Raw genomic sequence first — 14,918 nt, forward strand, 5'->3', positions numbered from 1 at the left:
CCCCACCTTTTCCTAATGATAAATCCTACAGGTAAAAAAAGATCAAACGGCATAATTTACAATCCTTGGCATGGGGACTGTGTGGGGGCATCGCATCTCCAGAAACATAGTTAATAGACCGATTGGCTGTCTTGAACGAAATCACTTTTTCAAAATATCGATCAGTGATTAGGGAAGGGAGCATCTAAAAAGAGCCTGGAGGCTGGTTGCCCTCATGCTCTTCCATACACCCTCAATAGCACCTAGAGTTTGTACTTAATAGGCTCAGCTGTTCCTTAGATATTGCTGATACGCTCTTTTGACAACCAGCATGCACATAGTGTTTTTGCTGTGTTCCACATACCTCTTAAAAGCTGGAGTAATGGCATCCCTATAGGCATAGTTATTGGAGCTTTGGACTATTTTGAACAAGATGGCAATTTCAAAATTTCTATAGAATGTTTTTGGAGGAGCGCACCTGAAAAAGGTTTGTGAGAGGGACTGGCAGCCCTCCAACCAGTTTTCAACATTCACTTCAACGTATCATAAAAGTTTCAACTTATTACCGTCAGTCATTCTTAAATATTGCAAATCCTTTTTGATAAAATGGATGCATATAGTGCCTTTTGATTTAGTCTAACATACCCCTCAAAATCCTCCAACATTTCACCTTAATACCCTTAGCATTTTTGGATACACCCAAAATCAAACATTTCCGCCTTTCCTAATGATGAAATCCTGCATGTAAACAATGGGTAAATTGTATAATTTATAATCTTGCGCGAAGGGCTTTGGGCGGGAGGGGGCATGCCATTCCTGGAGGCATAGCTATTAGACCTTTTGACTAGTCTGAACAAATGACAATTTAAAAGGTTTGGTCGTTGAGCAGAGGGGGCACCTAATAAGGAAAAGGAGGGGGAGGGGGTTACCATTAAATCTCCTCAACGTACCTTGAAAATTTCAACTTAATACCCTCAGCCGTTCCTTATATGTTGCTGGTATTCCCTTTTCACAACTAGCAAGCACATAGTACGCTTTGATTGTGTTTGGGACCCCTCTCTACATTTCTTTTAAATTTCCCAATAATACCCTAAGCCTTTTTGGAAACCCAGGATTAAACATGCCCTACTTTCCAATAAAAAATCTTGTATGTGAATAATAGACAACTTGTATAACTTACAGTCGTTGGCCCAAGGGTTGGGGGGAGGTCAACGCCAGAGGCATAATTATTAGACCTTTTGAATATTTTAAACAAAATGGACATCTCAAAATTTTGATCTAATGCATTTGGGGAAAAGGGGGTGGAACTTTTAATTTCTAATTAAATGAACCTTCTGCAAAGTTACTTTGATCAACCACTCCATAAAAACCTTATATGTTAACATTGGGCAACTTGCGAAACTTTTAGCCACTGCCCTGGGCGTGAGGGGGGTTTTGCCAACCCTGGAGGCACAGTTATTCGACCTTTGGACTATTTTGAACAAAATCGTTAGGCGGCCCTTTACTATAGGCAACGCTAAGCGTTGCCTCGTATTTCCAAAGCAAGCAAAAGTTCGTGTTGAATTTTTTTGAAATTTCTGCTTCCAAGGAGGGGAAAGCTGCCAATCAGGTAAACTAGGAACTCGTGTAGATTTGAGTATTGAAAGCACTGTAAAGGCCGCCTAGATTTTTATAAACCATAGGCCTAAATAAAAAGATGCAACATGATATACTATCAGACACTATAATTTATCAATTAAAATACCCACTTTTTTTACCCCCTTAATTTAGCTCAATATGGAAGTTTAATCTTTGGCATCGATTGATCTCTACTTAGTAAAAAGGGACAGGGGTTCGGTCCCAGATACAACAGGGCGGACGGGAAAAGGAATCATCGTTTAAATAACTTCCGACGAAACATCGACAATTGACCCATTCACCATAGATGACCCAGTACAAACTATTTTCTTTCTTTTTTTTATAGCAGTTTGGCTCAATAGTTTCCAAGACTATATCGCCTTTCCATCTAAGGACTGAATTAAAACAAATGAAAAAATGTGTAAAATGTATAAAGAGTAAAGCTTTTACTTAAGATATTGAACAAAAAAAAAAAAAAAAAAACACTGACAAACACGACATTGAGTAAAACATATTCTGAATATTTTGTTTTCGCATCATGAAGACTGTATGAGAAATTCCGTAAATAAAGCCGAATTAATGTGGTTTTTATTCAGTCTAGATCACGGCCTTCGTTAGAAATTTTACCTGTTGCTTGATTATTTCTATGTTTTTTTATTTTCTATTTAATTTTTTTATTTTTAGTTATTTTTAAGTTTATTTTTTTCTATTTTATTTTTCAGTTTTAGCTATTTTTATTGGTTTTATCTTTATTTTAAAACTTTAATTTTATATTATTTTTATTTAGCTTTTTTCTAATTTTTTCAAACTTTTTTTTTATTTTGGTTATTTCACATACCAAGATAATTGCCAATTCCAAGTCCAAGTGCCATAGAAATAGTGACTAAACATAGAATGTTTAGTACATTATCGATTGTTTGGTCCCGTGTTTGACCATACGCCCTTCTTCGTTCTTGTCGAGGCGTCGTAGCTACTCTGTGGACAGGCCGGAGAACAACTTCCATTTCATCTTTAGATACGACACTTTCCGCCAAATCACCAGCAAGAGACTCTGAAATATTTTTTTTCTGCTATTATTATTTCTTCTAATGACAAAATAACTATATCATTTGCTTCTTCATTTAATCCAAAAATAACGAAAGAATATATTGAGATGTGACAAAAAAAAGAAAAACATCTTGCTAACAAAGCACTTGTATTAGTTGTTCCTTAAAAGGTAGTATCTAGTCTGTATCTGTGCTAGTCGTAGTGCTAGTATCTAGCACCAAGTACTAAATTTGAAATCACCTCCAAGACATGGGTTTATTTCCTATTCTCAGTTGACGTAAAAAAGGCACAAATCAAAAACTAAAGAGCAAAATCGGCTTGATGTTGATTATCTGTCGACTTTGTAATGCTAAATTAAACGCAACTCATATCCTTGACATACCGGATATACAGAAAACTATATTCACATTTTATATTGGGGCGCAAAGATGCTCTTAATCGTAGAGCAATAAAGACAGGCGTTAAGACAGTTATACCAAAAGCATTAGCAAATGGATGGATGCAAAACTGCGATGCTCTTAATCGTAGAGCAATAAAAACTGACGTTAAGACAGTTATACCAAAAGCATCAGCAAATGGATGGTTGCAAAACCGGCAGTGAGTGAACAGGAGAAAAAAAGGATAGATATTTTTTACAGTGAGTACGTACTAAAAACACATACACGCGGTACTTTTAGCCAAATCAAGAGCAAGAGACTCTAAAATAAATGTCGAACTTGCCAACATAAAAACAACAAAAAACGCAAAATTAGTCGAATTAAATGTAATTGCAAGAAATTTGGCCAGAACCGCAAATATGTTTCTTTTTTTCTGGGGGGGGTGAAGGTGTGCGAAAAAATAATATCTTTTTTTCGGGAGGGGGAGCTTGAAAAAAAAACTCGGGAGCGGTTGTGCTTTCTGTTGCTGGTGACAAGTCCTGCTCATCCGCTGTTGACACTTTAGCGTTTTTCTACTAAATGTTGTCAGGCTCCTGGTTATATGCAAAACAGTTAACTTGTTTTTGAGCAGCAAGAAAAGACAACATTTCATTGAGAAAAAGATGCTTTCATTAATTCTAAATGCTGAGAAACTCGTAATATTTGGGTATAGTAACACGTCTGAACATTCTTCTTTAATAAAATATTTCTTGTTTAATCAAGGTTACAATCTTAACCCCACCCCTCCCTCCTCCCATATGAGCAAACTAGAGAACAGCTGGTCACCAAAGACCTCCTGATCGCTATATTTAAAAAGACGAAAATAATTTAACAGAGCAGGCTGTTTCTATACAGACAATGTACAGGAGCTTCTTCCAATAAGATTTTGCCTTTACAGCCCTTAAACGGCTTTGCCAACTACCCTCGGTTGCTAATTATGAAACCTATGATCCTTCACCTAAAGGAAGTGACTTAGTCATCTTAACTTTTCTTGTGCTATAACCCTGGAAAGATAGCCCTATCAAACAATTTTTTTTGCAAGGCTCGCATATTGCTGTCAACCATTCATATGTAGGTGAAATGTGGGGTGACATACCACCCCGCATTTCTTAACTCTGCCTCAACATTCTCATTTCAGTGACTTCCCCTACAGCTATCTTTATTCAAATACATATTGAAATTTTAATAAACTACTGCAAAAAAAATCTTATGCATATATATATATATATATATATATATATATATATATATATATATATATATATATATGTATATATATATATATATATATATATATATATATATATATATATATATATATATATATATATATATATATATATATATATATATATATATATATATATATATATATATATATATATATATATATATATATATATATATATATATATATATATATATATATATATATATATATATATATATATATATATTATATTTTATATATTTTAGTATATAATAAACAAATTATAAGTTTTGGGAGAAACTTTATACAAAACTTAAGAGCCAAAATCTATGATGCATTCCCCCCTCCCTCGCTGAGGATATTTCTTTTTTCTTTCAAAACCAGCAAAATTATCATTCAATCCTTTACCTAATCCTTTCATTAGATATTCCATTATACAAACTCCTAAACTTGATATATGATCTTTTCTATGAATAATTGGTTTATTAACTGTGGACAAGAGTTGATTACTATTTACAACTCACTTCCACGAGCTGTTTGACACAACTGAAATAATTTAGATTATTTAATTATAAAAGAATATTCTTTTGATGAAACAAAAATTTACAAAGGCTATATTAGTCATTTAAGGCAACGGGAAGAAAGATGCTCACATGTCAAACCCCGAGGGAGTTAAGGTATCAAGGGTTCCAGAGGAGAGGGCCAATGCCTCATAAGGCACGTTTGAGCCACCCCCCACTCCTACTTGTGGTCATACTTAGTAGAAAACTTTAATACAATTTACAAAAATCTATAAGTACCAGAATTTTCTTCACTTGAATGATCATTATCTTCCGCATTGGGTAGTTAATGAGTAATGGCAATTACACTTAATATCAATAAATTTAAAGATTACAGTTAACGAGTGATTAAACTAATGATAGTTCATGAGGGCCATTGGTATCAACCAGTGTCCTCAAGAGAAGAATAAGAACAAAACACATGGGAATAGGGAGGAGAGGGACTAATGCATTATAATGTACTTTTCGGCTAAATTTTTTAGGAGGTCATTCGAACTGTCTAGGGGAGATATATTCATGCAACTGCCATATTTACAAGTATGACAATGATTAGGACTTACCAACATATTCTCCAACTGATCCAAGCACAATGTGTCTGTCTCTGCCAACAATAACAATAGAGTCGGATGATCTTTCTGACAAAATACTTTCTGTGTCTGAATCTAAAACAAATATGGCATAAGGACTATTTTGGCAAATCCAGAGGTTACATTACACAATTGCATAAGAAAATAACACCTTAGAATAACCTTGTGCATTAAGTAATCAGACAAACAGATATAAAATGATGAAATACAGATCCTTGGACAATCAAATTTGGGAGCTTTAAAGCAATAATGTATTGGATTGGTATATTATTTTATAACACTTTTTTTTAATGTTATAATTACAAGAGTATAGTTTAAAACATATTAAATTTTTATTTAAGCACAAACGATGCAATATCATTTAGAAGATTTAAAGGGGGGGGGGGTACAATTTATCCTGTTTGCAGTAATTCCTGTTCGTTTTAACTTTTCCTTTATAATTCATTTTAATTTTTACTCGAATTAAGATTTATTTATTTATCTACATCAGTATCTATCATCTTTATATTTGATATGATTACCTATTTAATTCTTTGTTGGTTCCAGTTTAATTTTTTCATTGACAGCAATTTCTGGACTTAAATTTTTCCATTAACCATTGTATTTCATATACATTTAATTATACATATGTTTAAAAAAACATAAGAATAGATCATAAAAATCAAAGTTGTTAATTAATTGGTCTTTGAAATGAAGGGTTTCTATACAATTCAGGAAAGATTAGAATGCCCAGCAATATTCATTGATCATAAATCAAGGGAAGACAACAACAAATAGGGAACAATCCCAAGCTTTTTATTTAAAAGAATTACTTGCTAAAATTATCATCCTTACCGAGTATATAAAAACATTCATTTACTTAATACTACAACTTTATTGTATTAAAACAGAGCTGAAAAAAAACGCTTTCTATTCCTTATTTTACCATTAGTTTATAAGCTCAGTCTAATATCGTCAAAAAGTGGTTTTTCTCTGACTTGCTATTATCAACAACAAATGTGATGATAAGTAAGGAACCTGCCATGCTTCCCGTGTAGCTCAATCCCCGTGTAATTCAAATTCCAATTCAACTCAACACTGTGCAATTCAATCCCCATTCAACTGGACATCATTTAATGCGGCCTTCATGCATGTCAACTCCAATTCAATTCAACTCCTGCTACTGGTAATGTTTGATAGTGGATGGAGGGTGGGGGTTGGTAAATTTACTGTGATGGACCAAAGCTAAAGGAAGTCTTTCCAAATATAATGGTCCCTTTCCTGATAACGTACGCCCTCCCTTTCTATTATGCTCCTACATATAGCCACAGGACACAAAAACAAAAACAATGAAATTCTTCCTTAATAATTGCATAATGTTTCTATTAATCAGATTATCATGTTTCCTTCCATTCTTTTCCACATTTTTAAACCATTTCAAATAACGTTCTTATCCAATACTTGTATTGAAATGCCTTGGTGGAAAACTTTCCACTGGGTCAAAAATGTAAGAAACCAGTTGACGAAGAAGATATGACGCATTAAAATATTATAAACAATGGAGAAATATAGATATATTTATTATAAGCCGAAAAGGCCACACAACACAGTATTCAAAAGTCAAATCACAATATAGTAACATAAGACTACTCTCCCCTCGCAACAAAAAAAAGCACAAACTTATATTACTCACCTTTCCTTTCAACATTAATATCATGCATACAAATTTTCCTTTTCTATTATAAACTTAACAAGGTCATACAGCACAGTATTCCGTAATACACATTACAAAAAAATAACATAAATAAAAATCATCTCCCCCCCCCAAAAAAAAACTGTTACACTGCTCTCTTTACCACTTCATTGGCATATTTAATATTTACAATCCTGAAGTGTTGTCCTTTTTAGAGTCGTTTGCAGGATCCCCAGGAACTCAAGGGTATCACCTTCGAAGAATTTACTCCTTAAATTAGAAAGCTGATGGCAGACAGACGAACTTTGTGCCTTATCCTCAAACATAACATTAGTGCAATATCTGGGATATCCAAAGAGGGGAGGAGGACAGATTGTCAGAAAAGCAAACATAATATTTGCAAAGAACATTAAATAAAGGGTTTCCATTACATGTGGTCAACCCCAGAGCTTTTACCAAACGCGATTGGGTTGTGCAGGAGTTGAGCTAAGCGGATGTTGAGTTGAATGAGGGATTGCTGAACAAGCTGAATGAGGGTTGAGCTTAACGAGATTGAGTTAAATGGAGGTTTAGTTACATGCACATAACCTGTTGCTAGCATTTCTACCTTTCTACCAGCACCTGCATCAAAGTGCTAACATTACCAGAGCACTTAAATCTGTTTGTGCTTCTTAGTGAAACCTTTAAGCTTTGTATCCCTTCTTTACTGGGGGAAGGGGGGGGGGGGGGGTCTAATAATATCTACTTTGGGGCACTTGAAATTTAGATGGCCCAACTCTTAATGGTGAAATATTCGCTTTTAGAAATCTCTAGTTTTCACACTATTTAACAATATACACCTTTTTAATTTACGTAAAAATTATCTGGAGTTCACACATTATTTCCGTTTTACAATATTGGAGCGAAAATAGATTTGCGGTTCAAAGATAACCCCATGGGGTGCAACCGAGCTCATTTCGGTATACGCCAAGACATCACGCCCAGGGGTGATTTCTCAACTCATTTTTAAAATATATATTTCTACTACTTTAGCTGTTTTAATTTGATTAAAATGTTAATTTGGTTTGACGGATATTTCGTTTTTAGCTTTTACTTGTAATAAGTCAAAGTGTATTTATTCTAATTCCAAATAATATTTTTACTAACTGGTAGCTGGAACATTATCTAATTCAATGAAAACGCCTTAAAAAATCCCTTTTTTGCCTTTGTCTGGGACTAATTTGATTCTAACTATAACTTAATGATAGTGTTTCATAGTCAAAAAATTAATTTAGCGTATATATTGCGTAGTAGAAACGACCCTGAATAAGGCCTTTTTCTTGCAATTTTTTTCTATAGACAAATACAAGGATCCTGTGCTATTCCTTCTGAAAATCCTAATATTTTTTTTATAAATAAACGCAAGGACCCTTTGTCCTTCCTTCTGGAAATCTTGCGGCTTTTTATAGATAAATTCAAATAATTAAATTTTCAAAAGCTTTACACAGTCGTGCTGACCAGTGACAAGGCACAAACATGTAAAATCATAGCCATAATTAGATTAACATGCTTAATTAGTAAATTAATTGACATGCTCTATTAGTAATACTTAATTAGTAACATACTTAATTAGAACAAGAACTTATTAAAAGTCCTCTACTTACTCGGATCAATGAATGCCCATGCATTTTCAGGTGACATTTTGTCCATGCTTCCTTTTATCCATGACTCAACCTTTTCTGAAATATCTGGAGGAGGTGATGGGTGACTAATAGTCTCTTCTTCATTTTCAATTGCTAAATTCTCAATACGATTAGCTTCTTGATTCATTTTCTGTAAGTAGTATTAACGATAGTTATCCATTTAGATAATGGTAAAAACAAATGAAGAGGATCGTAAAAAATAAGATAAAATAAAAAGAAGATAATATAAGATAAAATAAAAAGAAGATAATAAAAAATGCAAATACTACAAGCACTGAAGACTCATACTATCAATGAAACAGAGTTAAGCTACATAACAGGAAAAGAAGAAGATAAAGAAAACAACAAAATATAATAAAAATAAATAATTAAAATCAGAAATCTGCAAAAAGTATCATACTATCAATGAAATAGGTAAAAACTGTAAGCCATGTGTAAAGGTGACGAAATAATATTTATAGTTGCTTTCTTATTTAGCTGCTAACCTAGGTTCAGACATAGGTTCTAACATAGGTTCAGAGCTGACTTCTATTTCTTGAGTTTTAATAACCAGGCTTTTACCTGTTCTATTCACCACTCTACTTTTTATTGGAGCAAATTATTCTCCTATTTTCTCTGTAGAGAAAAAATTTTACACTTTAACTAAAAGCTAGAAAACAAATTATTTAAGAAAATAAAAGACCAAGAAAACACTAAAAAAAATAATAAACCAAAAAAGGACCTTTTATGACAATGAAAGATAGATCAATTGATTTATGGGGTTAATTGATTGTATTCTGGATGCCGTTTACCCATGTTATGTACTTAACTTTTACTGCTACAGCTCAAGGGCACCAACTGGGGAAATTTCCACCCTAGATTTTGATAAATACTTTGTTTGGTACTTTAGTCAAAAAATACTTTATTTTAGCGTGTTCATAAAAAAAAACAGAAAAAATTACCACCTCCCTCTTCTAGGTTTCGGTGAATTGGCACCACTACCACTTCTATTACTGAAAACCCAAAGCGGCATCCAGCCACCTTTAGCCAAAGCAGCTATAAACACTCCTCCCTCCTAATCATTTGGAGCTATGTTTATTACCCTTCCTATGAAGTTCCAGTGTCCTTTAAATTCTTTCTTATGACCTTTTCCCAATCCATTAGAGGATGGCTTACTTTTTGTTTAGCCCAGATGGATAGCCAAAAGTGGAATCTTCAGTAGTCTGTTAGCTTTCATCTGTAAAATATGACGAAGCCATCTTAAAATTTTTATCATAGAAAGCTACCGTAACTTAACATTCCTGTCATTGGAACTCGGAAGTCACCAATGAAAAGCTACTAATTAACTAATTAATGTAACATTGAACAGCAAGGTAATGACTCAAACTGGGAAGCACTATAAATTGAATCGAACAAAACCATCTCCAAAGTGTCTACATGTGGCCTCTACGGTCTTTTCTTACTGTGTTATTTTACGTAATAACGTTTTGGTAGCCTAAAATCTTTAATGAAAACTATCAAGTTTAAAATCACCTGAAGCGTACCCCTGAAGACAGAAATGAAGCATTAGTATTCTTTATTTTATTAGGCAAATGATTATAAATAAAAAATTACTTTATACAAAACAATTCTTTTATATTCTACCCTAACTTTGGAATGAAGAATGAGAAGATATGATGACGATATGATCAGAGAATAGTAGACAATAGAAAAAAAGCAGACAAGATAGCAAAGCAAGGAGAGAAAAGCCAAATGAAACCAGTGAAAATTTTAACTATAAGGGATATAGCTAGATTATGACTGAAAACACTACACACCTAAATTAAGGCAACCAAACTTATCCCCCTTTCCAACCCAGATGCAATCAGTCTGGTTTCATCGCCTGTGTAGAAATACAGCTAACTTCAACCACCATTCTTTTTCATATAAAATAAAGCAGCCAAATGGATAGGTTGCCAATAGCCAATTTTGGAGGTACACCCAGAAGAAACCCTGAGCACATATTATTTAATTGTAAAATGTTTGGAAAGCAAACAATTCAATCTATTCCATTTGCAAACTAGGACTGAAATCAAACCCACTGACTGATGTAAAAACTTCAACCCAATCTTCAAAAAGAGATTTTTTCATACATGCTTTTAACTTGTTAATGAATCTAAGCCTGCAACACCATATATAGTAGGTCAAAAAGGGCTGACTTTATTAAATTGGATAAACCGTAATATGATATTACCACACATTTTTACCTTCTTAGCTTATACCTTTACATATTATCCATATTTTGAATATTCAATTCGGTAAGCAGTGTTTAAAGCAACGGTGTTTACTATAATATTAATATATTTTTTTTATAACACAACAAAAAACAAACAGCAAGACAACATCTCATTTAGCCATAATTGAATTGTCCCAAGATTTCTCTGACGAATTTATTGTGAGAAAAGAAGAAAAATCAAAACTGAAAAGAAGAGGTGCAAATGATCAGATTTTCAGGACGCATACCTTGATTGTCTATAGTTGATTCAATTTCCCCCAAAGATGTCTGATCAAATTCGTTCACTATATTTGCTTCACTATAGATAAAGGGTCCAACATCTATGCTCAGGAGATGATATTCCCCCCCCCCCCAAGTAAGGAAAAGGGCTATAAATTGTGCACCCATTGTTTATACACAGTGGTTTTTATTGGGAAGTATAAAGAAATTTATAGGTGGGGGTTTGCTTTGGAGGGGGGGGGGATTTCCGCAGGAAAGATTTTCCATGGGTACGAAAGTTTCCAGGAGTAATTTTTCAGGAAAAAACTTTACACAGGGGAGGGTGGATTTCCTGGCATAATTTGAAAAACAGTCAGAAATTAAATTTGAAATAGCCTTAAGTTTTTGGAAACAGCCTTGGATGGTAGAATCCCTACCAGAATAATGGGCAAATAAATTAAGCGCATTGCAAAGAACTGCCTTATAATCATTCATTGTCTGGATATGCATTGGGGGAAAATATTCAAAAGGTGTTGCTTCAGAGCTTCCAAGTGAGTGACCGGATCAGCTATTTCACAAGCGAATTTTCTCCACCTGATCCAGTGTTAGAACCCCACTATGAACACTACTAGTTGATACTGAATCAGATATTAGTGTTGTAGTTATGACCTCTGATATTTACAGTGCTATCATTCATATTCAAAAAAAACCTTTGCGTGGTTATGATCAATTATATGATTTTCATTTATTACATGCAAGGAATAAGCTGCTGCAGCATGTAAATTTGTTTTACCATTGTTTTTAATTCTGGTATTGTCCCCAATTCTTTTTATGATGGTACATTGATTCCTGTTCCAAAAAACGATAAAGATAGCCGGTAAAGTTTTTCCTATAGGCCTATAACAGTTTCTTCTGTCCTATGTAAATTGCTGGAGTTACTAGTGATTACGTAAAATTTAATCAAAATTTACAAAAATTTTGGACGTAAATAAGGCTTGTTCAACTTAGGACAACCAGTTTCGTTTTAAGGACGGCTATAGTTGGGAACATGAGCATTATATACTTGCCAACGTCCTGATGGATAAAGGGAATAGTGGTGAGTTTCTCATCCCTGTGGCTTATGACGTCTCTCGTGATTTCGATCCTGGTACGTATTCCCACTTGTTGTATAGTGCACAGAAGCAAAGTCTCAACCATTCAGTTGTGTGGGTATTTAAAAATCTGTATGCGAGATTATGTGTTGCTGTGGAAGTACCTACTTGTCATGGTTACATAATGTGTAAAGCCGTAATTCGAGTTTGGAAAGGAATTTGCCAGGGTAGGGTAATTTCACCACCATTGTATAATAATAATAAATAATAATTGCACCCCAGACAAAGGTTTGAATTAGTTTTATTTTTAAAGGTTTGGACCTTTCCATACTCATTTACACTGACAACATCCTGAATTTAAATAGAACCATATCGTATGTTGAGGAGAATTTTTCTGTGTTTAGTAGGGATTATGCTGAAATTTTAATGTTTCAAAGAGTGAGGTTCTTGCTCTGGCTCTCCTCATCTCTCATCTGAGTGAGAAACTTAGAAAAGTGTTTGGTATGCTGGTTTGCTGTAAATCTTGCTGCAGCAAGTGTATTCTCACCCATGCTTTTGCAATGCCTCATATCCTTGCATTGACTCCATTTTGGAATATGTTTACAGCTACTGATACAAAGACTATTAGATCTATATATTTTCATTTTGTGCAATTTCTCTTGCACATGCCCCTATGGGCTAGAAACAAAAGAAGAGCGTCAGCCTATGGGTTAACTGAGCCACTACCAGTAACTGAGCCACTACCAGTGACTGAGCAGTGTTGCAGTCACTATTTTTCTAGGCTTGATGGGACAAACAGCCTCCATCCTGCTATGTAATAGTAGAAATATTAGAATCTATTTTTGGTAATATAGTCTTCTTTGTGAGTGTTCTTCTTTCTTTTTTTCTCTCTTTTTCTTTTGTCTTGTCATCTACTCTATATTGAGCCCTTATGTGTACTTTTTTGGGCAATAAAGATATGGATTGATTGATTGATATATGAATGTATATATGTATTTATACATTGTTATATTTACTCATTCATATAAATGTGCTGACCAACCCCAAAATAAGGAGTGTGACTATGATACTGATACTGCTTGTCATGTCCAACCAATTCACTTAATCATCAGAATTTGATGTTCTGAAGTGGTGTCTACTCTAAATTACAGAAGAATGGTAACCCTGATCATATCTATCTGTGTCACCAATACCAAGTGGGCTTAAATTGCATCTATCCTAGAAATCTCCAAGTCAGAAGGTGTGTCACTGGGCTCTAAACACAGTCACAACCTTCTTTTTTTTACATTTTGTGAAAATAACTGCCATTTCAACAACATAGGCAAACAGATCCAATATTGGACGTTATTTTGCTCTGAAGTGTGAATTATGGTAACTAATTAAGTTATACAATGCAAATGTATTACAATAGAGATTAAAAATATAAACAAAAATTTGTGATTAGGTCACTTGTTCTATGGTTCAGGTATTATTTCAACCAATTGTTCAGAAAAATGAATACAAATATGGGCTAATATTTCTATTATATATATATATATATATATATATATATATATATATATATATATATATATATATATATATATATATATATATATATATATATATATATATACTAGCTATTGGGGTGGCGCTTCGCGCCACCCCAACACCTAGTTTGTGGGGGCGCTTGGCGCCACCCCCCCAAGCCCCCCCGCGCGCGTAAGTCGTTACGCGCCATATTCCCTGTGTCCCGGTGTTTTTTTTAAGTTTTTAAGTTCTTTTTAGGTTTTTTCTTTTTTTTAGCTTTTTTCACGCCATATTAGTTACGCGCCATTGTAGTTGTGTCCCTGTGCCCCACCTGTGACCTGACACATATTACTGGGCCAATATGAGGGTCAGTGTCATTATTGTATATTAGAAAAATAAATATTGGTTATTGGCCAATATATTTTTTTATGCACAACTTGTCCACCAAAGGGCACCAGATTCCCACAGGTAATTTTTGCTTTTCCAGTCCTTGGGGACAATGCCAACAGCTAAGTCTGACAATGGTGGAGAGAATGGCAGAGGTGAGTCAAATGAAGTCAAAGTATATTTGTTGTCAATACATACCTGGTGCAGCAATATTCTAAATGCATGGTGACTTCAAGAACATATATCTTCTACCAAAAAAAAAAAACAACTAAAAAGAATAGAATAAACCATATAATCCTGTTTAATAAATGTCCACCAACATGGGTGAAAGAACCAAGATTCAATTGGTTAAAACCATGATATCCCGTCAGGGGTGCAGCTAGGGGGGAGGGGTGTTGTAAGGTGGGGATGGGGATTTCCAAGGTGTCACTGCTGCATTTCAACAACTTGGGAAATTTACCTATTTACCTTGAAAATTTAGCTTGTATGTCTGCACTAATTGACATACTTGATAGTTTTGTTGACAATGGGTCATTTCATGGGATGCAGCCTAATAGACTAGTACATAACGCTATATTAAATTTTGCCGTGCGGGCGAAATCAAAAGGTAATGCAAATGCCGATATTATCAAAACTGGTTGCGATTTTTTTGCCGAAGATTTGGTGAGCGAAGCGAAGAAAACAATTTGGTCTGTGGCGAATTATGCTA

At 34.1% G+C, this 14,918-nt stretch overlaps 1 protein-coding gene across 5 annotated transcripts in view; it reads right to left on the reverse strand.

Moving 5' to 3' along the window:
* Positions 1-14,918, reverse strand: part of LOC136040989 (uncharacterized) — a 53,782-nt gene that overhangs the window by 24,357 nt on the left and 14,507 nt on the right. For all 5 annotated transcript variants that reach the window (XM_065725478.1, XM_065725477.1, XM_065725480.1 and 2 more), the window contains exons 2-4: positions 8,732-8,900; positions 5,390-5,491; positions 2,435-2,647 (exon numbers count right to left, since the gene is read on the reverse strand). In XM_065725478.1, coding sequence (XP_065581550.1) covers positions 2,435-2,647; positions 5,390-5,491; positions 8,732-8,900 — 484 coding nt within the window. The remainder of the gene's footprint in view (positions 1-2,434; positions 2,648-5,389; positions 5,492-8,731; positions 8,901-14,918) is intronic.

This window comes from Artemia franciscana, chromosome 21, assembly GCF_032884065.1.
Source record: "Artemia franciscana chromosome 21, ASM3288406v1, whole genome shotgun sequence".
NCBI classification, from domain to species: Eukaryota; Metazoa; Arthropoda; class Branchiopoda; order Anostraca; family Artemiidae; genus Artemia; species Artemia franciscana.